Below are 24623 nucleotides of genomic sequence, written 5' to 3' on the forward strand. Positions count from 1 at the left end.
ATTCCCCAGCATGGCAGGTGTAGGGAAGAGCATCCCCTGTTACAGACAGGGAGCAGTGGCAGGATGAGCAGCAGTCACCCTTGCAGAAGCTGGAGGACTAATCACCTTTCCAATCCCTCCTCCTGCTCCAGCATCAGCTGCCCAGGCCCTTCTCCCCTGCACACCAGAGCATGAAGAGCGTGTCGTGCCGTGCAAGCCTTGCTCTGAAAGCACAGGGCAGATCCCAGGCTGGGGTGGGAAACTGCTGCCCATTGGGCTTTGCTTGGAGAGTTGGTGTGATGTTGGCAGCCTGGATCACAAGGCAGAACCCCCCAGCTCCTGGATGCAGCACTGCTGTGCCCATCAAGCCCAGCCTTGCCCTGATGAGGTCAGTTGAGGTACGTACTGTGCAGAACCTTCCCTCAGCACCAAGGAGGGAATAATATTTTCAGTGTTGGTAAGGCTTGGAAATTAATTCCTATATGCAACCAAAAAAATTCTAGACAGTGTCAGACCTAATAGATGAGGAAAGAGACATGAAGGCCCCTAAGAATTTACTGCAGAAATTACTCATCCACATAGTAATATCTTCCTAGACCTCGCTATCAAAAGCTTTATTTATGACCAGAAGAATAAGTATTTTATAATCTCATTAAAAACAAAGTATCCTGGATGCATCATGTTTTCAAGTGTTGGCCTTAGCAGTATCTTGTGAATGAGAGGAGCTCTGGTTCATTTTCCTTTGTATGAAGTGCTCATGTTCACCTGTCATCTCTACCCACCTTGAGCTGTCTCCCTCTTGCTCTCACCAGCTGTCTCATTGTGAGGGTGGCTGCTGGAAGAAGTGGAGGACCAGAGCAGAAGATACACAAACTGCACAGGATATTTCCAAAGTGAATGGGGTTCACAGCTGATTGCTCTAAATGCAGATTTCTGTTTCAACAGCTGCTGAAGGGTAAGGGTAGTGTCCTGAAAGAGAGCTCATGTTTTGCTTGCATTAATTAAATGTTATCTGGACTTTTGAATCAATCCTTCCCTCACCTTCCCAGCCACTTAAAGAAGAGACTTCCTAACCCCTCAGCAGGATGAACAAGACCAAGGGAGCTTTTGGTAGCCCAGAACTTTGGAGCCCAGGCTGCATGCAGAGCAGCACCTCCCTCACCAGTCTGGCACCACCCTTTGCATTTGGACAGCAGGCTATGGACACAGCCCTGAATGTAATCCTAATTGGGGTCCTCCTCGTCATCATGGTGTCCCTGGGATGTACAATGGAGATAGCCAAGATCACAGCTCACCTCAGGAGACCTAAAGATGTGGCAATAGCCATAACAGCTCAGTACAGCATCATGCCCTTGACAGCATTCACACTGGGCAAGCTCTTCCAGCTGGGCACCTCAGAATCCCTGGCCATCCTCATCTGTGGCTGCTGCCCTGGGGGAAGTCTCTCCAGCATCTTTAGCCTGGCACTGAGAGGGGACATGAACCTCAGGTAAGGAAAGCTACATAGCTGTTCATTGTCCAGGCCAATCTAGTTATATGACTGGTTCAGAAACTAATTTAATCAACATTAGGAGGCCCCAAGAAGCTGGACAAAGACTGAAATACTAAGTCCAAAACATTTTTAAAGCCCCCATATTGCTCAAGAAGTTAATTTGTCCCTGTTTTACAATGGGACTTTGCATCTTTCTCTGAATTATTGGCATACTGCTCTTGACGTGGGTGCAGAACACTTTTTCATCTCCATGTAGCAGTACATAGAGCATATATACATATATATATGCTGTATCTATCCATGCAATTCTATGTAAACTGATCATGCTGCCTGAAAAGGCTGCATCAGTGAGAAATGTTGAACTAGCAAACCACCACTCTCCAACAAATCCTAGTGATAAAACAAGATCCAGCACAAAAATACAAAGTCTTACTTTTTCTCTCAGTTGTGAATTTCTGACATGCAAATCCATATAATGGGTATGTACCCTTTCTTGCAAGTATGAAACTTGAGCCATCTTCTCCCTTCTCCATTCATATCACATCCTTCTACAATCTGACAGTGATGTTGGGGAGATCTCAGTGACAAGTTGGGAAAAAGCAAGGTAAAGTCTTACATTAAAATCATCTGTCCAGGCAAGTAATCAGATTAGCATAGTCCATTTTTAGAAAGTGTTGTTCTTCTACTGAGGGGTCCTTTCTTCATCTCAGTGTTGTAATGACCGCGTGCTCCATGGTCCTGGCGATTGGATTAATGCCACTGCTTCTATACCTTTACTCTGGAGGACTCCATGAGGGTGATTTGGAGGGCAAGGTACCTTACAAAGGAATTATCACCTCCCTGGTGCTGCTGCTAATCCCCTGTGCCATCGGCATCATCTTGAATGAGAAGAAACCACAGTACACTGGCCTTATCACCAAGGTAAGAACTATCCTGTGCTAGTCATCTTTCAACCAAGGGCCTTGAGGAAGTTTTCAGAAATAGAGTCACAGACATACTAACTTCTTTAAGACATGCCACAAATCAGTAAAACGGTTGAGGATAGAGCTCATGACATCCACTTCACCACTTTATTGGTTAAAATATTTGGCCAAGGAGAAGTCCTCTATCTTCTCAGATGTTTTGTAGCCAAATTCCTACATTGCTCTTCTTTTGCTTCAGTTTTAACTTTGGAGGATTTTTGCAATATCAGCACTAATGAACCTCATAGGCACTGCTCCCAAATACTGCTGCAACCAGAGCAGAATCCAGATAAAAACCAACCAAACAAACAATAACCATCCCAAAACAAATTAAAACCACCCCACTGCTATCAGAGGTCTAGCATGAGGCAAAAATCAAATCACAAAATTGCTGTTTAAGTTATTGAGATGCCTATCCAACAGAAGCCCCTCCATCACCAAGTGCCACTTATGCCTGGAATCACATCCCTGCCTGCTTTATACATCAGGCATTTAAGCAGCAGAACAGAAAACCAGATAACCATGTGCACCATTGTCTAACTCAAGAGCTCTGCTAGGCTCTACCTGTGAGTAAAGTGGTTTGCTCAACACCTGCTTGGGGTGGACTAGAGCCACAAAGGGACCTGGACAGACACAAGTAGCAATGCCTGAGAAACCAGCAGCTTGTGCAGCAACACCAGTCGTTTTGCATATAGACTAGAAACGTCTTTGGTTATTTAAGGTTTCTCTCAGTAACAGGCCAGGATGGTCTCCTGTTGATTACTGGTAACATTTATGTCCATGAAAGGCACTTGTGCCCTCTGTGTACTTCATGGGATGGACAGAGAACTGGGTACAGCTGCTTCTAACAGCTGAGGCAAATTTTACCAGGGATTTCTCTCTTTTCCACATCTCAATCACTTTTATTTTAGGCAGGGATGGTTATGCTTCTACTGTCATCTGCTGCTATAATTGTTCTGTCTGTGGCCAATATGGGAAGCTGTATCATGGTTGTCTTCTCACCATCTCTCCTGGGAACTTCTGCCTTAATGCCCCTTACTGGATTTCTGCTGGGCTACGCTGTCTCTGCAGCCTTCAAGCTTGATGACCGGTATGTTCTTCCACACCTCCCTCCCCTCTCTCTCTCTCTCATCAGGAACAGAGATGTATGGCAGCTCTGCTTTGCAGAGCAATGGTGAAAACATGGATTTTAGGAATATACTTCTGTACTAACCCCACTCATCCAAAACAGGACCTAGGAATACAACCAGACGCAGTACAAGCTGGTCACAAGCCAGTGACTCCCATACTTTGGGTGGGAAGAGAAATTACTTTAACCTCTGCTTGGCTTAGCTAAGAGGGGAAGAATAGCTAAGCAGGTTTTTTTAGCACAGACACCTGATCACCACAGAAGCTTCACTGAACAAGTAGATGGATAGTTTTGGCTTAAGGTCACTAGTGACCTGCTAAACATATTACCAACCTCTGCTTTTGGTAATGAAGCTGGGGGGAAATTATTAGCACCAAAAAAAAAAAAAAAACCCAAGCCCAAAAAACCCCAAACCCAAATAACTGAGAAATACCAACAGAGCTCAAATCCCAAGTGACACAATTATTGCCCAGCTGATCACTACCCCAAACCAGTCAGTGCATTCTCAGCTGCAGCCCCAGGAATTTAGAATGAAAACCTGGCATATAAAACCTGCTCCTCCTTTTTTCCTCATCCTACCTTAAACAGGTGGGAATCCTCCTAGTCCTATTTTATACCTTCGTATGTTGGACTCTTACCACCTCAGGAGATTACTTCCCTGCAGGAAGCTGTGGAGTCCAGAGCAGGACATAAGGCCTCCAGTCCCATTATGAACAAAATTCACATCTGCAACATGATCTCTCTCTGCCCATTGCAAAGGGAGCAGAAGGCAAAACCTTCTAGGGATTGCAGTATTGTTCCTGACAGAGCACCTTTTAGCCACAGGCAAGCGCACCAGCAAGGTGGGGAAGGCTCTGTTTCAGTTGTTTGAAGCAGAATTTAAATCTGTGATCTATTGAAGTTTTTCTCCTTCAGGTGCAGGCGGACAGTGTGCATGGAAACTGGCTGCCAGAACGTACAGCTTTGCTCTGTTATCCTCAAGGTCGCCTTCGCCCCAGAGATCATTGGCCCCCTGTACTTCTTCCCCCTGCTCTACTTGCTGTTCCAGCTTGGAGAAGGATTTCTGCTCATCCTGGTCTTTCGGATCCATGATAGAATAAAGCAAGCCAATGGCAAGTACAGCTTTGCTCCTTTATTTCTTGTACCTTCCAAGCCAAACCATACATGCTCACAATGTAACTGCAGATGAATTTCTGCTTTATAAGGCAGAATCCAGTTGCTCTTCAACTAGGGATTACATACCCAACATATTAGATTCCAATCAGAGTCAAACATTCAGAGGTAACTGAAGACCTTAGAAATTCAGTGGATTTCTTGTATCAGCTTCATACAGCTACATACTACCAAAACTATCAGTGCACTGTCTGCTGCTTTAAGCCACAGCAGACACCCTGTGAAAGTCATGACTTGCACTGAGCACATACAAAGAACAGAGGTGTTTGCATGTGGCTAAAACTACACAAAAAACATCACGTATTCTTTAATGCAACAAATCCCAGCTTTGCTTTAAGCTGTTAAGTGATTTCCTGAGAGGACAAAACTGCCAAATACTTCAGCCAAAGGAAGGAATCATTTAGATCTTTTGCTAGAAAAGTACAGAGATTGAAACTTCATTTTAAAATATATACAATGCTGGCATAGATGTGAAATACTCTTCTCCAACTCCAGCAGGTCCCCAATTCCAAAGCTCAGCTGACTGCACAGATGACTGATGGATGCACTGCTGAATGAGATCCTCCACCCACCACCCGTCTGATGCTGCCAGTCCAGCTTTTCTCCACTGCCTTGAGAGAGATGCAGCCGAGTAGCTGCTACAGACCTGCTTCAGCATCCCTCTACCGTATCTTACAGCTGTGCTGGAGGACAGCTTAATGGGGAGAAAAAACCCATTCATTTGGATCCTTGGGTGTGCGTTCAGAGCAAAGCAGTTGCTACTGGAAACAGACATGCAGGTGTTGACAAGACTACTATAACAAAAGGGTTGTATTCCAGCCTCTGGGTTATGAGTGGAAACAAAATGGATTCAGTCTTTTGGCAGGAATCCCTTCCTCTTGTTTTAAATGACCCAGTAATTATAGTTGTAGCTGTCACAATCTTCCCCTAACCTGGTTTCAGAATTGCCTAGTCTCACATTTTTCTTTCGTCAGAAGCAGCAAAAAAAATCTGTGCAGGTGTGACTACATTTAGTGCTGAAGAAATGAAATCAGTGTCAAGACATTGCAGAAAACAGTGGAAAACCAGGAAAATATATGGATTCTGCAGCAGTTGCTCTTCAACAACCCTCCATCCAGCTCATAGGTCTCCAGCTGTTCTGTCAAGGACTTACCTATACGCTCATTTCACAGCAGCCACAGAGCCATCCGCAACCACACTGCTATTCTCCAAAGACCTTGCTCCAGAATAAGCCTTGCTCTGTCAGCCCAGAAAGGAGGAGACTTTCCACCTTCAAAGTCATTCTGACAACCCTTTGGGACAGCTGAAGAACATGCTAAGTGACTGTCCCAGTTTTACCTGTAAGAAAATCGCTGCCTGCATCAGTTCCCTTTCTAAATTTCACTTACCTGTAACTGTCCTGCTGGCACACAATGGAAGCAGATCCTGATGGCACCACTGTAAATTCACGTTATTTCTCCAACAGACCCAGAACGAGCTGTGAAAATTTCTCCATGCAGAAGCCAGTGAGATTCAATGCACAGCCAAGCAGCCCATGGGCTGTTGGTTTCTCCCATTCTCCAACGGGTACCATGTGGTACCAACTGAACACCCAAAGCAGAAGCCACACAAACCATGATCATGGCTATACATGATCATGGCTAAACTGTCTTTGTGAGCCGAGCTGGGGCCCAGCAAGCTGTACCTGCAAAACTAATGAACCTTAAATGTGCCTTCTTTTTTGCAGTCAGTGAACTCAACACCACACCTGTTCTACACACCACCTAGGTACGGTCACACTACACTACTACAGTAGCAGGAAAGATTGGCATTGACATTCCCAGTGTCCAGACTATGCCTTGTAACCCAAAGTAATTACTCTTAATTAAGAATAAACGGATTCATACCAAGAACACACACTTAATAAACAGAGTAATTTGTGGCCATACATCAACATAAGCCTCCATACTGCAAAACCTGGGAGTTTAACAGGAAGCTCATCACTACACCAGCCAGCTCCCCAGGGAAAATGCAGACACCTGCACATGCTGCTTGCAAAGCAAGTAAGTGGTGTAGTCCAGAAACAGAATTCAGAACGACTATTTAGAGAGCAGATAATACTTCACATTTAGCCTGAGAGAAGTCTATGATCCCTTTCATCACATCAAGTGCCTTCAGCCACCTGGGTTGCAGCTGAAGCCAAGTCCCACTTGGACACAGATGCTCATCATCATCCAAGTTGGTAGGACTGACAGACTCAAGATCTCAACACAGCTGACCTTCCACTCTGATGAATATGAATGTTGCTTTTACCCCTGCAAGTTAGAGCCCCCTTGCTCCACACCTCCTGGGGTCCAGCATCTGCACCACGAAGGCTCTGAGAATGAAGGCTCCCATTTCCCAAAGCTGACTGGTAACAATCCAGTTAACTGTGGATCTCTCAATGCCTGCTCTGAGCAGTGCCTGGCAGCCCAATACACTGCCCCCTCCACAGACACAACACAGAACAAGAACTCCTCCTCCTTCCTTGGCTTGGCCCACAAGACCACTGCAGCAGCAGAGACAGGGCAGCAGGGCTGCCGAACTCTTGACCTCCCAACAAGGCCAGGCCTTGCTCCGAGAGGAACCACCTTGCACTTGCTGTGACCTATCCAAATACAAGCCTAGGCCACAAAGATCTTTTTTAAGGTTTCTACAGATTACTACAAGAACTCTGTAAAACACTTTGTAAGAAAACACATGATTTTAAAGATTAAATTCCTAAATTCTCTTGTGGGTGAGGGCTTAAAAAATATAGGGATTGCAGAGGGCTGCTGCCACTGGAAGCTACAAACACTAGAACACAGACCCTCATGGTACGACTGCTGCATTACTCCCAGACACCGACATAAAAATCCCTCTTCCACCAGAATGAGAACTAATGCTTACAAAAACAGTTTTGTCTACACCTCAGTGTTCTCATATGAACATGCACACATACACTAATGAAGTATGCCGACTACATCTGTCTTTAACACTCCACTTATTATCCCAAGTGATTAAAAGCTAAATGACTCATCCACTCCACTTTCTGCCATGAACTGACAGCCTGATTATCCATGTTCTTATTTCAGAACAGAGACATCCAAGGACATCACACCAAGTATTTAAAAGGAGAGTGTTACCACTTTGCCACAGCTCCATCTTTAAGAAACATTTTAACACAGTCACAACCACTTTATTGACAGCAAGAAACAAGAGGCAGAAATGTTTCTTTTTACTTTATTTGAACTATTTCATTCTTAGGTATCAAGAAATAAGAGTGCTTTATAGAATATTATTATCACATGGCAGTGAAATGGGCATTTTCTTAGTGTAGTGCAAGTTATATTAAATGAAAATATTTTAAAATAAAGTTTTATTACGAGTACCGACCAGCACTTAATCTGCTGACCTATAGCTGAAACAATGTCTCAAAAGCACAAAAAAATACCCTCTGAAATAAAGCTTTATGTACAGCACATATAGAGCTCTTAAGACGCCTAAAACTATTAGTCTGAGATATTAAACTAATGTTTTTGAGTTGCTATTCACAGTTGAATATACTGAGAATTAAGTGTTCAGATGATTTTAGAGTACAAAAAAATTTGACTGCTTTAGTTATAAAGAGCTCTGCCAATATACACAAACTATACACTTCAGACATTCACAAAAAAATGTGAGCAAAAGGGTTATCAAAAAACATTTAATACAATTAGTCAATAACCCTTCCCACCATGGTCCACATCTACAAAGCTCCCCATCCCCTCCCCCCTCCCCATCCAAACCCTTCCCCACAGAAAGTCACATACTTACCACAAGTTTTAGCAAGTATGGTTTAAAAAAGGGCCCTCAGGGCAAGTTATTTATAGTTCAGTTGCCACTGTCAACAGATCTGGACCTTGATCTAGACCTCTGCCGATCTGTGGATGACGGAGATTTGGATCTACTGGAAGAACCACGTTTCTGGCTCTTGTTTGGCAGTGGAGATCTGCTAACTGATCGCGACTTGCTATGGCTCCTACTCCGTGACCTGCTGTAGGACTTGCGGCTGCGGGAACGAGAGCGGCTGCGAGAGCCAGAGGAGCTCCTGCTGCGTGACCGTGACCTGCTCCTGGACCTACTGAGGAGGGAACAGAGTCAGTGTCAGCTTCGGAACCACACAGGCCCGGCCGTAACCAGGCAACCCATGGCTCTCCAGCCCGGCTGCCTGGTCACTGACTTCAAAGCTTCTCAGAGTATGCTTAAGCATTATTTAAGAGTGGAAATCCATACCTGTGCCTTTTGCTGCCTTCAATTAGTTTGATTTTCCTTCCATTAATTTCTTTACCAGAAAGCTTTTCGATAGCATTCTTTAAATCACTGTAAGAGGCAAATTCAACCACCCTATGGAAAAAAAAAACAACAAAATCCCTAAACATAAAGTTCACTATTAGAAATTTACCAATGCAAGCAAATTTACACTTGGAAAAAACCCAAACAATCAAAGTCCCAAAACCTACACTGTTCAGTGTAATTATCCCTTGTCATCACTGAAGCATGTAAAGTTCCCCTCCCCAAGTATTTCCCACGAGCATTTTCAGAGGGTAGCTAAATTAAGCCATGAACAGCTGCTTACACTGGAAGTAGCCAGCTTCCCTCCGCAAATATTACATATACAGGTTACTCTACAGCTTTTAAGAGATCATTTGACAGGCTTACCCTTCATTTAACTTAGGTCTGTGTGCATCTGCAAAGGTTACTTCCCCGGCTTGTCTCATGAAGTCTTTGAGATCCTAACACAAGACCATTTATGTTATGCAAAGAAGTGAAATTAACACTTTCCTATACAAAAGCAGTTTAAAGCAAACAAAAGAAACTTATGACTACTGAAAGAGAAGTTGTTAGATAAATCACAAACATGGCAACCGCCATACTTGTATTCTATCAAAATTGCGTTATCTGTATCACAATCTGTATCAGGGCACGAAATAAATGAGAAAAGCATATTGCTTTAAGCAAAATGCTAATTAAGGGTCTTAACATTAAAGTAAATATTAGTCTAAAATGATTTTATAGATTAAGTAACAAAGAGAAAGAAAGAGAGAGAGAAAAAGAAATAAAAAAGCACATTTTTATATATACTGGATCGACTTTGAAACACTACCCATATATTTTTGGACTATTTCAGTCTCCATTTACATTACAATTCTTATATGAATAGAGAATTACATTTACATAACACCAATTATTTTGTGCCCCATATGTCATTAAAAATATAGTTTACTTTACCTTTATTAACATTTCCCTAGGCTAGCCAAGCAGCAAACTGCATTAAGCGCCAGGAGATACCGTCATGACATATGCCCGACTGGCTCTTCGCCACCCACTTGCCGAACACTACCCAGTCGATGGAAGCCATTAATCGCACTGCCCTCCCTATCAGGAGACTATGGATGGATCCAGACATTCTCTATGCTTGATGTCACCAAGGACCACTTTACTGCGATCAGGATTCCAACGACCACCTAATTTCCAATCTTTCAACTCTTTTCGACCAGGACCTCGTTATTCGGAAGCGTTACAGGAAGAACAGCTCTCAACTTAGGAATCAGATCTCGTTAACGCTCTGGGACCGCTGCAATGTGGCACTTTAAGGAGTGCATCGATTACGTCTAGACCGGCAAACACAGATCTAGAGGTGGCCAAGTGACATTGTAGGAGCTGACTGGAAAGTCAACCAGGCCCGACCAAGAGTGACCAAGACAGAACGATTAGGATAACCCACAGGCACTCCTCGTCATAAGGCCAACGACACAGATAGGCTGGCAAATAAAGGGTTTAATATGTGGTTAAAATGGATTTTAAAAACAAGAAAAAAAATAAATATATATCCTCAAACATATACATTTATTATTATGAATTAACGTTAACTAGCTTTCATTCACAATATTTAAGTTACATTACTAAAAATCGTATTAATTAAACATTTTAATAAATTATGTTTTAATTTAATTAATTATTTTACAAAATAATTACATTACGTTCCCATTAAATGAAGTGAAAATAGTTAATTGTGTTTCAACAAACCTGCCAGCTGACTCGGGAGGACAAATTTTCCACTATGAGGCGATTTTCTGTTCTTAGAGGTGGGGCGTTTCTGTTTTGAAATAAACAATTCAGACTTCTATTAAATAAAACGAATCTCGTAAATAAAATATAACCACATTAATGTTAACACTAACTGGTATCAGCACATCATCATTAGCACTACAACCTGAGCTGTGTAATGCCCCAAGCAATCTAGAGCAAGAATTAAAGTACTTAGCCGAGGGAGCATAAGGATGATAGGTATATCTGAGAAGTTCTGTCATCTTCATTATCCTGCTGCTACATCAAACAACTTAAAAGGCAAATAACACCTTTCAGTAGCTCTTTCCAGCTCACGTTCTCTTCGATGAGCCCAAAGCATTCTTTTTTTAAACAGCCCTGGTTCAAAGCTGCACGTACCTCCTGTCACTGCGTGGGCGGCGGCTACTGAACCGGTCAGAGTACCTCCCTCTGCCTCTGCCCCTCGAGCGTGCTCTGGCATGCTCAATGGTCACCCTGTAAAGAGAAAAAAAAACAACAAAACACATTTTTACGTATTTCTTCTTTTATACAGTTATAATTCTCAGGATAAAATTAAGAACCAAATGAACACAAAATAGTTCCACCAGTACTGATAACAATTCCAACTAAAACTGACTTTTATTTTAGATCTCCAAGCTTGTATAGCCATAAAATAGGATACCTCACCTCTCACTGCAAAGTTCTTTTCCATCCAATTCATAGACAGCATCATCTGCATCCCTCGGATCCTCAAACTCCTGAAAACACAAGACAACAAAACCAAGCAATTACATTCCAGTGAACGAGCAGATGCTCGTCACATGATGTGCCCTGATGGGCGCATTAATGGATTTTTTTCCAAAATAGTTTCGTAAACTTCAAACGCGAGGGAGCACCAAAGGGGTGGGGAAGGGAGAGGGGCGCACTCACCACGAATCCGAAACCCCTCTTCAGGTCGATGTCGCGGATGCGGCCGTACCCCTTGAAGAACCTCTCCACATCCTTCTCCCTGGCGGCCGGGTTCAGCCTCCCGATGAAGACGCGGCAGCCGCTCATGGCTGTGTGTGCGCGGCGCTGCTGCGGGGAAAGGCGCGTCAGGCCCCTCCCGGTGACTCAGCACCGCCCGCCGCCGCTGCCGCAGTGCGCCACCGGCCCCGCCCCCGCCGCGGGCCAGTGGGGGGGCGGCGGGCGGGCCCCGCCTCAGCCCGCGCCAATAGGAGCCCGGCGCTCGGCCCTCGGCCCCGCCCAGCTGCCGCCCCTCCAGCTAGCCCCAGCCCCGCCGAGCCGAGGAAGAAAAGCACACGCCATCGCTCTGCCACAAAATGGCGGCCGTGCCGCACCCGCCTGCGGCACGGATCCCTCCGCGGCGCGCACGGACCGAAACGGAGCGGAGACAATGCCGGCCGGAGGTCCGCGGGCCGGCCGGGCACACGGCAGAAGCGCACCGCACACGCTTCGCTGCGCTACCCCCCCCGCCCCCCACCGCTCCGCTGGGAGCCCCCCGGAGCTTTTACGAACCTGGGCTGTGGGTCTCGGTGCAGGCCGAACCGGACGGTTGCGCGGTGCGTTGCGGCAGCCGATCGGGCGGATGCGTCCTCCCCGGGCGACAGACGGCTCCGACTGCTGCGCAACACCGGCGCTGCACCGCGAAATGGAGGCGGCCCCGCGCGTCAGCGCCGTCCCGCGCGGCGATTGGCGGAGGTGGCGGCCACGCCCCTCCCCGGGGAATCCAGGTCAGGGCGGGGGGGCGGGGCCGGCGCCCCTCATCTGGGAACCATGTTGGGGCAGTAGGGGATAAACAACCTGGGCCGCCGCGGCCCCAGGCCAGGAAAGCTGTGCTGAGGGGTGAAACACAACCATCTCGGCTCTTTTACTCATCCAGCACACAACAGGCTAAATATAACCCGTGCTGTTCTTGTGTGCGGGCACGGGCTTGCGTCAGGCGTTTCTGGTTCCTGATGAGCAAAGAATTGAGAGGAGGGAAATACATAAGGAGCTCCTGATCTGCTTAAATCATAATTTGGAAACAAATGTGTAACGGCAAGGTAGAGAGCTGAGCTTTTTTTTGTCTCCATTTCACGTAACTGCAGAATTTATCATAGCTTGGCTTCTAGGTAGTTGCAGTGAAAGCAAGAGATTATCCCAAGGGGTATTCATTTGAAATGAAGAGGACACCTGGAAGTTGACGATACACCCACTGCAGTACAAACAGGCTGCAGCTCTGTGACCCTCCTGGCCAGATTTCTGCACTGCTGGATTAGGCAGCTTTACACAAAAAGCCAGCAGGTACAACTGCACCAGGCTGCCTCTTTTGATGCATTTTTATAATTACAGTATGATCCTTTTAATAGCATTTTCCTGACTTGTCACCTGGAGTCCCATGCTGCCCTGAGTCTCACCCCCTACCCCTGCCCTTTGTGGACCATCTTTGTTACACCCAGGGTGAGTTATTAATGACCTCTATGGGATTAATTTCTCTTTTTCGTGCTTAGTCACCGACATATATTTCCCTGGAACAATACAACACGTGATGGTGCTGACATCATAGCTTTATATGACTGCCCCCACAATCACTCCTCAAACTGCAGCCTCATTCAGAGTCCCAAAAATGGGAAAGTTATTTCTGCTGCATGCAGTGATGAGAAAGGCTACCATGTAGCTAAAGGTTTAGCAAGGGCACTGTCAGCATCACTTGCTTTTCTCTTAGGTTCCAAATATGAGCATTTCCATCCTGCACAGGGGCAGCGTCTGAGAAAAGCCAGGCAGGGAGGACTTTGAGTAAGGAAAAACAGTGCTTGTGATTATCCCTGTGGATCATAACCTTTGCCTGCTGAGGAAGATACATTTGGATGTGCCATCTAACATTTAACAGTGCTAATTTCATAATGAGTTACAGCGCTTTAATGGGTGCCATGGGAACAGGCAGTTCTCTTCCTGTCAACACCAAGACTCTCCTGTCTGCAGAGTGAGCTGGTACACAAAGCTATACCAGCAAAAACTAGCACTGGAAAAGGCAGCAAGCAGGCTTCTGAAGGTTTAGTTCTATGAAAACCAGATTGTAGTGGGATAAAAATAAGGGTTAGCACTGAACAGCAAAGAGAAGAAGGGGCAGGAGTGCCCCTTTAAGGAAGAGCTGCTAATTTTAGCAGTGCAAAACTGCAGTTTAAAAAGCCTTGTCCTTGTAACTGCCAAGCAGTAATCTCCCTGCATCTGAACACTGGGTGAAAATCAGCTAAAGTCTGGAGGAGGTCCAGGAGACGACAATCACTCTTTAAAATATTCCTGTGCTACCTAAGTCTGTTACCAGCATAAAGGTCACACACTCTTTTACTCACATGGACTTCTCACGTGAGGGTCATGAGCAAGCACATCTGTTTCCTACCCAGTTCCTCCGAGTTTTATGTAAACAAGGCAGTACTATTTCTCCTTTTGGCTTGAGGTTGTCTGAAGACCACCTAGTACTTGTCAATGTTATTGCTCCTGGCTAGCCCACTAGCGTCCGCACTTTTACATTCCTGCAGTTCTGGTTGTTGAGAGCCACACCAGCAGGCTAAAATCCTTGTAGTTCATTCATCAAGGTAACTAAGTAAATACAGTTACTGTTTGGAACTGAAAAGTTCAGCAGAAGATGAAATGAAACTTGAAACAAAATCTCAGCCAGGTACCATTAATGTCTGCTTGTGGAAAACAGTTGATAGGGCATAGCTCTTTGCTGTCTCTTCTAAATTAAAAAAACCAAAAAAACAAAAAAAAACCAAAAAACCCCACAAAACAAAACAAAAAACCTTCCCCAAAAAACCCAAAAAACTCCACCAAACAGCTAATGAAGTCCAAGTCAATATGTGCAAAAGGAGGTGGTTCTTCACCAACTGATAGTAGACCTCTGGCATAACTTGCTGCTGGATGCTCTGCATACAACTTTATATGTCCTCACCGTACAGACAGTTTTAAACCAGAGAGGAGGAGGAAACAGGGAAAAAAAGAGAAGTGAGACAGAAAAAGGAGAGACTTCTGTTCAGAGACTCTGCCTAGCATTGCTGAAGACCCCCTACAAAAACTGCTGACCCACAGATCCACAGTGAAGCTGCTGTATAAGCCATGAGACTCAGCACTTTGCCCAATTCTACAAGACTTCTTAAAGGGAAGCAGAAATGTAGCTTGCATCCCCTCCTGCTACTCATGAATATATTTGTTACTTCTTCCACTTATCTATAGTTCTTTATTTTCTCCTTTCCTGTATTCTTAATTACCTATACATTCTCTATTCTGTTTTTTTCCAAAGCTCCATGACTAACTAACATATTTGTGTTACTGCTAATAATAATAAGTGTAGCTCTCTTAGAAGCAGCAGCAATGAGAGTTCAAGAATAGCTTTACAGAAGTCTAAAGTAGGTGGCAAACACTGAATAGAGAATTTAATCATTGAGCACCAGTTGCATTTCTTCAAAATATTTGGAGAAAGAAAATGAAAATTGACCTAAAAATAATAGAATAACACATTCAGAAATAAGTTTGTCACTGTTTGTTTGTTTGTTTTTTCTGGTTTTTCACTTTTTGGGGAAGTTAAGCTTTTCAAATTGCTCAGATCTAAAAATATAGATTTTTTACATGTTGGTGTCAGGCTGAGAGCCTTTGTCCACCACCCAGAATTATATTTAGCAGGTAGAATGATTTTTTTAGCAGACTGTAATTCAGGATGAAATGTGCTGCCCTGGGGCTGTATGACTGAGCAGTCAGTAGAGCTAGGGAGCTTGACTGAGGGCTACCCTTCCACAGTCCAGACAGACCCTCACAGCCTAACCAGCCTTGTTTCAGCTGGCTCCTGCCAGAACGTCCTGGATAACAGCTCCTCACACTCATCTTTTCTAGCCAAATGTAATAATTAACATCCTATTAATTATAGGCCCAGCAGCAGTATTAAGCTAGTCCTGAAGGTACCTTAGGTACAGGGGGATCTGTAGCTCAACAGTGTAGTTGCAGTTGTAGTTCAGATGAGTATGTGTCTTCCATGGCTGCGGCTCAGGAAAAAGGAGCAGAGGCAGGAAGGGATCATCCCTTCTGGATAGGGATATATGGATATGGAGCAGGCACTGCCTCTGTCTCTGCGCTGTGAAGCAGTCAAGGCAGATTGACAGCAGAATAGTGCACCATCACACCAGGTCATGTCCCAGTAGAAATTTAATAATGACAAGGCATTATGCACCATCACATTTTTTAATTATCTATAAATGCAACAAGGTTTAGGTTAGCTTTTATGCAAATTTATGCAGGCTGCAGATGGGCAGCTGGAACCTGGTCCAGCATGAAGATTACAGGTACAAAGTAGAAAGGATTTTTTTTTTCCTTGGGTTAATGTTTGAATGACCAGAACAAGTTTACACCAGCTCAGTGTGTTTACTTTAAAATGCTGAATGTAAACATTTGAGGAAATGTCAACACTGTTATAGCAAGCTGTGGACTGCTGCAAAAACACCTTATGGGGTCAAAGCTGTTTATAAACCTTCAGAGGGTAACAGGAGATCATCTGCAGGATCATGTGTCCTTCCTTGTCTGGCCCTTTCAGACCTTTTCTGAAAGCCACGTAAGCTCCTTTCTGATTGACTTCATGTTGGAAGCTACTCACAAGTACAACAACTGCAGTCATGGCCATGGTCTGCCATTATTTTTCCAAGCAGCTTAAATCAAACTGTGTCTTTATTTTGACAGACCACCTTTTTTGTGTACAAAGACCCGGAGATTAACATTGGCAACAGTTTTTGTTTTCAGCAGAGGGCAGGTTGCAAACACTGAGCTTGTCGTCTTCACCTTTTGCTTAACTGAGACACACGATTTACTTTAAACAGAATATTAAGAATATAGGTCATAATAGATAGGGAAAGAATAGGATGAAGAAAGTTCACCTTTTCTCAAGAAAACAGTACTTTTAATCCTTAATCTGTTAAGTACTTGATGAACCATTCCTGAGAAATCTCTAGCACCGTACCAAATTCCTAATTTCCTAGTGGTGCAATGATTTTTCAATTGGCAGACTTCAAAGGCCAGAAAGGCAGTGGAACAAAAGATTAGATCATCAATTTTTACACACTCTCATTCAGTAATGCTGAATGAAAGCATTACTGCTTTCATTTATGGGCAGCTGCTTATGCCAACAAGGCAGGCAGTCAAGGACTTTTCAAATGAATACAACACTCCTTATTGCATTAACTAAGTTATCAGGCAAGGGGTGAAAATAGAGTTGTGTTAACCCTGACCATAATAAAGCTTTTAGTCTATTTGTTAAGCAAATAGGAAAATGCCAAAGTAAAATTCATTGTAAGCTGAAAATACAATTTTTCAGAGTTTGCACTCTAAATAGCTCCTTGACAAGCCTAGGGACAATTTCTTTGGGGAATCAGGGGTCTCTTCTTAGCATGGAATCTTTCAACACCTGAATTAATAATTTGTTAGACAGATTAGAGTATGCAGTGTTAAAACATGCAGATGAATCAGGCTGGGAAAAGTTTCAAACACACTGAAGATGAGAAAAAAGGGTGTGATATTTAAGGGCCAAATTATGAAGTGAATGGCAGAATGACAGTAAGGAAGATTCAACAATAACTTCAGCTTCCTCACCAGGAAATGCTACACCATTCATAAAGAGCAGTATATACTGTTTTCTGCTATATTCAATAAATAGAGGTCAAACCTTCAAGGAAGGCTGGAGTGTTATCAATGCTGTAAGTACCTTCTGTTTGAGTCACTCTATTTCCACATGGAGTTCAAGTCTTGGAAGGATAGTACAAGCCTGATAGTGTGTTTATTTCTTAGTGTTAGGACACAGACTGAGGGAAAACAACAATAAAACATTATACCACATACTTCTTTTCTATCCAGGAAAAGCGGCAATAAGCTGTAATTACAAAAGACTGTTTAAAATAGAGGTCACATTATATATATTAAAAATAAAAAACAAGAAAGGAAAAATCTTACAAAATATATATATATTGTACCATTCAGAAAAGGGAATGAAAACTTGAAATCAGGGAACCAAGTGTAACAAATGCTCTTGGAAGGAGATATGATCAAATAAAATCCAATGGAAAAAAAAAAAAAAAAACCAGAAAATTAACACATGGAGTGATTATTAACCAAATGTACTGAGATGAAAAGAGGTGCAGTGAAAAGGACTGAAAGCTGCCAAATTATTCCCATTGAAATCCCAAAAGCAGGCAAGAAAGATAAATAAAGAGACAGGAGAAGAAACTCAAAAAATGAAATGCTAAAAAAAAATTTAAAAAAAATATCTGAAACAAAGCAAAACCAATAAAAGCCATGGCATGACCTGAAGTGCAGGGGCAGGGACTGAAGCTTGCCCAATTGATCCTCATTGAAGTCACAAGACTTCATTCCCTTTCCTGAAAGGAAATTCTTCCTTTCAGGGAAGGTGTCTTAGGTTGCAATGCAAGATGTAATCAGGAGTATGTATTCTATTAAATACATCTGTTAAAACCAAGCAGGGCACTGCTCTTTATCTCTTCCATGACCCAACCCTCATAACTGGGGGATATTTTCTGTTAATGTGCCAGCTGTTAAAACCAGGTGATCCACCCTCCCACCAGGGGGATATCTTCTACTAATGGGCCATCGAGTCTCACTGCATGACTGAAAAAATTACATCATGCCACCCTAGGGAAGAGGCAAGCATTCCTACCTGGATATAATCAGAGACTCAGAACACCACAGTCAGCCTTTTCCACTGGATATTCAAAATAAGGCCATACCCATCTACACTACCACTAGACCTTCAGAAGAAAACAACACCCTTCTACAGAATCATTGCTTAAAAAAAACACATCTGTCACTTCAGGTGGACTGCAGCCACCATTTAATCAGACTGATACCAACACCCTGACCAATGGTGTCAGGATGTATTCTGACTGACAGTGAGTTGTTTTGTGTTGGTTTTTATACTACTGCATTTTTGGTTTAATTTTCTTAGTAAAAAACTGTTATTCCTATTCCCATATCTTTGCCTAAGAGCCCCTTGATTTCAAAATTATAATTATCTGGGGGAGGAGGGGGAGGTAGTTTACACTTTTCCATTTCAAAAAAAAGTTTCTGCTTTCCTTAGCAGACACCTCTCTTCAAACCAAGACAAAAGGGAATGAAATCTTGAAATCAGAGAACCAAGTGTAACCAATGCTCTAGGAAGGAGATATGATCAAATAAAATCCAGTGGAAATAACCCAGAAAATTAACACATGAAGTGACTACAACCAAATGTACTGAGATGAAAAGAGGTGCAGTGAAAAGGACTGAAAGTTGCCCAAATTATTCCCATTGAATTCCCAAAAGCAGGAAAGAAAGGTTAATAAAGAGATAGAAGAAGAAGTTGAAGAAATTAAATGCTAAAAAAAAACCAAAAAAATCTGAAACAAAGCAAAACCAGTAAAAGCCATGTGATGACCTGAAGTGCAGAGAAAGGGACCAAAGCTTGCCCAATTGATCCTCATTGAAATCACAAGATTTTATTCCCTTTTCTGAAAGGAATTGGAATATATATATATATATATATGACATAATGCTTCCTTCAGGCTTCTGACAGATGCTGCTGGAAAGGAAACTGTTTTCAGTACCAGTTTAACCATCCAGGAATTATGTATAATTTGCATTGTATTTATATGTCACTAGTTACTTTGAAAAGGTGTGTTTATATATAAGCATTGTAACTCTTTGAACATTCTCATATCAATGCTGAGGTCTTTTCATATTGTCTAAAGGCACATGTATATATGATCTTTCTGTAGATGTCATTTTGTTATAAATTTGTATTGTGATATTTGCTTTCGCAGATGAATCTTATATGTTAAATACTTTTTAGCTATGTATGTACTTTTTGCTTGCTAACAAGTCTTAAGCTTAAAAGAATTTCCTAGGTACAAAGCAAGGAAACCCCAGAGGGCAAGGACAGTGGGGCCCAAGCTGTTATCAGGAGAACAATAGAGCCCAAACTGTTATCAGCAGAAGATATGAAGCCCAGCTGACCTCAGGGGAAGGATGATGGGCCCGGACTGTTATCAGTACTTATCATTTGCAAAAAGAAAGGAAACCAAACTCCAAAATAATGCTCATCAGCAAGAATAATGATGACCAGCAAAAAAATAAATGCTGACCAGCAGAAAATAAAAATTGTACAAAAGCATGATCTAAGAAGGTGGAACCAGGGAGGGGACGCTTTGAATATGCATTAACCCCTCACAGCAGGGGGGGATAAAAAGGGTATCCCTGAGATACCAGGTGTGTTCCTGGCAACCCGCCAGGGCACCCGCCGTTTTAACCCTTTGCTTTATTTCTTTTGTCTCCTAATTGTCTTTTTGTTTATATTAAATTTTTTTTTATAATTTATTAAGTGAATCTCGTTTTTAAGAATTTGATGCTACAGTCAATTCAGTGACAAGCATGTTTCTGGAGGTTTCTGCACCCAGCTTCTCATTCTTGTTCTCTCTCCTTGTGTTTTATTTTTCAGGGCTACTCTAATAAGAATTACTTTGGTTTTTTGACCCAGAACTATTACTCCTCCCCTTTGACAGAGCTCTGCTGACAGAGGAGTACTAACTAGATCCACATCTCACAATACCCATTTTATCTCTGAAGTGCTTATTCCCTACTGGGGACCGTGCCACTAGGTAACATCAGGCCCTTGAGCTTTAAACTATCCCATGATCTATGTGACAAATACAACACAGAGCAAGAATAAGTAGTGAGGACACTGGAATTCACCTTTCTGCAAACCCATAATGCCAGCTAGCCAAGCCCTCAAGAAGACAATTCATTCTCTGAAAATTTCCTTTGCAGCCACAAAGTGCTGGAAAGGTTGTCTAAATGTAAGAGAAAATTCAGCAGATTTTTGGATTGTATTATCCTCTGACATGGATTCTATCTTCAAGAAGCCTCATGAGCAAAGGGGGTGTTTGTTGCCACAAATCATTCTCATCTGCATGCATTAAGGAGTCATCAGCACCAGCAAATATAGAAGTGAGGTGGGTGCTGCTCCCAGGGTGCAGCAGCTGGAGGGCTCAGGGGAAGACTTATGTAGTGGTTCATCTCCTATTTATTACGTGTAAGGATTTGTCTGAACCATGCTGCTCTCTGTGTAGACTTTAAAGGCCTGTATTAGGGTATGAGGGTCAGCTGGAGCCAAGTTCATCTCAGAGCCCTGACACTGATGAGCAGTGAGCTGCAGTGCATGCCAGGCTGCAAAGCACAGTAACTCAAGCACATATTCCACCTTCTTCTCTGGAGTTAAGTGCTTGGCCACCACAATGTTGTGTCTGCCCAAAACAAAAGACGTGATTGTGCAGATCTCTTTTCTATTTGGCACCATTTCTGTAGCCCTAAAACAGCCATGGTTCTGTCATGCAGCCCCCTGAGCTGCACAGTATATTAATTAATGCCACAACAGCTTTTCCAAGGCTCTGATACTGCCACATGACCCTCCAGCATCCCTAGTTTGCTAATTCCCAGCATATACACAAGCAGAAAAGTTTTCTTGAGACTACTGTCAAATTCAGGCATTGAATGGCGAGGAGGGGAAGGCACAGGCTATTTTGGATGGGAAGAAAGCTGGAAGATAAAGAGCCTGGCAGGTCAGTCCATTCTTCATTACTTGCTCTATCACCTCACCACCGCCTTCTGCCTTTCTACAGGAAAATATGTCCCCTCCCCAGTGCAGAGACAAGCCAAGAGCGTCGCTGCTGCTGCTGCTGCTCTCTGTGGGAAGTCACTTTGGTTTAACAAAGGACATTACAAGGCACTGCATTTTTTGTCTGTTTAACCCATATTTATGTTTCAGAATGACTCCTGTCACATTGAGTTACAAGCCCTTGAAGTAGGATAGACTCCTCTTCCCTCCCTGGGGACTGTTCCTTTTGGACAGCAATAACAACCCTCCGTACCTGTCCCTGCACAGCTGAGATACACTTATTTATCCCTTTTCATCTTTTCTTGTAAGTTCTTCCAGCCTCTGATCATTTCAATGGTCTTGTGTGACCCCTGCTTTGTTTTTCCCATGTCTTAGACTCAGCTGCAAGACAGCTGATAAAATTGATAAATATCATGATGCTTAAATACGTTGCTGCTCCCACAGGTGCCCCCCACCCCTCCTTATCTATTGGTGGGAGGGCATGTCCTGGAAGCTCAGAGGCCTTTTCTTCAGGCTAGGCTGAATTCATGTTGCAAGGCTGGCCTGATCAACCTTTGCTGATCTGGACTGTGCTGCTGAGAGGAAGGAAAATTAACTCCCTGTCTGGTGAAGAATGCTCTCCATGACCCTAGCTCCGCTGTCTGACTGAGATGGAAATATGGACATAAAGCACTGGCTCTCGCAGGCAGCTTCATGGAAGAGGAGAAGAGGGCAAAATACTGATGGGCTCTGCACTCAAAGTATAACACACTGACCAGACTCTATACACAGGGAAACCTGAAGTGTTCCTGACAGCTGCACTGGGGCTTCAATCCTATCTTGGGTTGGGGTTTTTTTCTGGTTTGTTTTTTATTTTCTCTTTTCCCAAAGCTAGAACAAAAAAGGAAGAAAAAAGGAAATAAAGAAGAGCATTTAAAAAAAAATATTCCCTATTTAAAGAAAAGACAATTTTAAAGGTTTTTTTTTGTTTGTTTTACCAAAACCTTTTCACAATCAAGGAAGAAAAGGGTGGGGTTATGCTTAAACTGACATCCCTGATTTCAAAGGTAAAAGTAGCCATGGCTGTGTAATAGCTGGGTGCTTCATGATCTAGGCTCCACACTCTAGTAGATAGATAGGTACAAAGATGAAAGTTCTGGTTAAGATCTGCCTTGGGTGACTATGAAGCACCAGCCACAAGACAATATCACATAAGCTTCTGAAAGAGGGAATAAAGACCCTCACCAAATGATTATGCTCTGTTTTTGTTAAGCACATTTTTAACTTCAACAGCTAAATAACATACTGGCTCACAGCTGCTTTATTTAAAGTTTCATTGATCTTACTCTGTTGGGAGCTTATAATGAATACCAGATCCCATATCCCTTATATTTTCTATGGAGACAGGAAGAAAGAAAACACTTAAAACAAGGCAAGCTTTCTTTAAGAAGCAGGGAGGGCAGGAATCCCCCTCAAGCAGTAATATTCCCCTGCTCCCTCACTAGACTAAAAAGGAGACACATAAAAGTTATAAATAACTTCTTTTGCTTGGTTATGGAACCAAATTAAATAAGAAAGATATTTTTGACTTTTAAAAGCAAAAAAGTCATACTTTGTGTTTTTGAAAATTTCAAAGGAAACTACCAATTGCCCAGAAAGGCATTGTGTTTGGAGAATTTATTAACTGAGTCATTAACCTGGGTGATGAAGTGTCTTCCCTATGGCCCAAGAGACCTTGTTTGGTTTTCAGTGTCACTCCTGACACTGCAGAGACTGGGAAGTGCTTTCTCCCCCCATTTACATTCCTTCCTTACCCCCTTGGCTTCAGGCTAGCAATAAGCTGCTGCTGGTGGGTTTGTGCTCCTAGGGGAAGGGTCAAAATGCAACGGTGTTGGGCATCCTCAGAAACTACAAAGAGTAATCCCAGGTGTAAAGGGAAGATGATTTCATACAAATACAGAACAGAGGGTGAAGCAAAGAAAGAAAAAACATTTCACCTCCCTGAATCTCTCATAATTGTCTTCGCTAATTGCATGAGGAAGCTACAAGGCATTAATCCTTGCTTCTCAACTCACTGGGACCAGGACCAGCCCGTTAACTGATAAACCAACCAAAACAGCAACACACTTTGTTCTCTATTGCACTAGCAAGCAAGAAAACCTTATTCCAGTGCCTCGGAGGCACAGTACTGCGTCCCCCTGCACCCACACCCTTCCCACATCCATTGCATTTTTACCACCTCCTTCTGAAATTCCTAATTTTGCTGCCAAAATTCAGCAAACAAGGAAGGCAACCTCCCTGCACCAGTGCCAGAGTCCCCACTGAACTTTCTTAGGCTGGGAACAGCAGGGCCTCCATTTGATACCCGAGGGCAGGGCTCTGAGTTGTTTATCTCAAACCCATTAGCCACAGGGCAGAGTAAGAAGAGAGTGATTATGTACGTAGCAGGTGCTACTCTTGGCATTAGGCTCCACCAGAAGGACAATCAACATCTCTGAATTACCATTTCAGTCACTCCCTTCGGGCACAGCCTGGCTGGAATAAAGGGGCCATCCCTCGGTCATAGGTGCTGAACAGGAGCTCACAGCTAAAGCAGAGGTCTGGAATAAGACATGGGGAAGGTGTTACTAAAAGCATTTGTTTATCTGCCTGCAACATAGCCTCTGGTATGACCTGGAGAAGGCTACTTCAGTTTTCTGTGCTTTGTTTTTTCCCCTCTCCATCAACAAGGGCTGTGTGGGCCTTCTCACCCACAGAGATGCCACAAAGATAAAATTCCCATTTATTTGTAAAACTGTTGAAAAAAAGCACAGGGAGGCAATAAGAGAAATACTGAAGAATTTCACTAACAAATCAACTATTTTAAAGCTTCCTGGAGGAACCAATTATTTGGAGCCAGGTTACATTTATGAGGGGAAACAGAGACTGTAGGGTGGTAACAACTCTGTCTTGCAGAGCTGAACCCAGGATAATGAATCTCCAGGAAACAGGGACCTATCTCCCATCCTGTGCAGTCCACTCAGGGAGATGAAGGAAAGTTGTTTGTGAAGGTTTGGAGTCCTGTCACCCACAGGAAGCCCTATACTGCCCTGCAGCACTCAGGGAGAAGAGCATGAAATGGGAAACCCAGCATAGCTGCAC

General features: G+C 43.3%; 2 protein-coding genes and 1 long non-coding RNA gene across 6 annotated transcripts; 2 read left to right on the forward strand and 1 right to left on the reverse strand.

The window, feature by feature from the left end:
- Positions 1–799: 799 nt before the first annotated feature.
- SLC10A1 (solute carrier family 10 member 1) lies at positions 800–5897 on the forward strand. Its single transcript, XM_014252013.2, has 5 exons — positions 800–934; positions 1029–1468; positions 2182–2392; positions 3345–3523; positions 4478–5897. Exons 2-5 carry the CDS (start codon positions 1065–1067, stop codon positions 4749–4751), a joined length of 1068 nt encoding a protein of 355 aa, XP_014107488.1. The 5' UTR covers positions 800–934; positions 1029–1064; the 3' UTR covers positions 4752–5897.
- A 2064-nt stretch (positions 5898–7961) lies between these two features.
- On the reverse strand, positions 7962–12492 carry SRSF5 (serine and arginine rich splicing factor 5). 4 transcript variants are annotated; one of them, XM_005522544.3, is made up of 8 exons: positions 12341–12492; positions 11753–11896; positions 11510–11580; positions 11222–11317; positions 10802–10871; positions 9434–9507; positions 9008–9118; positions 7962–8855 (listed from the first exon to the last, which is right to left on the reverse strand). In XM_005522544.3, exons 2-8 carry the CDS (start codon positions 11876–11878, stop codon positions 8606–8608), a joined length of 798 nt encoding a protein of 265 aa, XP_005522601.1. In that variant the 5' UTR covers positions 11879–11896; positions 12341–12492; the 3' UTR covers positions 7962–8605. The 4 variants fall into 4 exon arrangements, 3 of the variants coding, with proteins under 3 accessions (XP_005522601.1, XP_087914108.1, XP_014107487.1); XM_088057982.1 differs by having other exon boundaries at positions 7962–8852; positions 11753–11899; XM_014252012.2 differs by having other exon boundaries at positions 11753–11899.
- A 7863-nt stretch (positions 12493–20355) lies between these two features.
- On the forward strand, positions 20356–22290 carry LOC148183996 (uncharacterized). The gene is made up of 3 exons (XR_015772960.1): positions 20356–21447; positions 21654–21807; positions 21948–22290. It is a non-coding gene; the product is annotated as an uncharacterized LOC148183996 (long non-coding RNA).
- The last annotated feature ends 2333 nt before the right edge of the window (positions 22291–24623 follow it).

Source organism: Pseudopodoces humilis, chromosome 7 (assembly GCF_049639895.1).
Source record: "Pseudopodoces humilis isolate 2021_Gansu_Grassland_sample_001 chromosome 7, ASM4963989v1, whole genome shotgun sequence".
Classification (NCBI taxonomy): Eukaryota; Metazoa; Chordata; class Aves; order Passeriformes; family Paridae; genus Pseudopodoces; species Pseudopodoces humilis.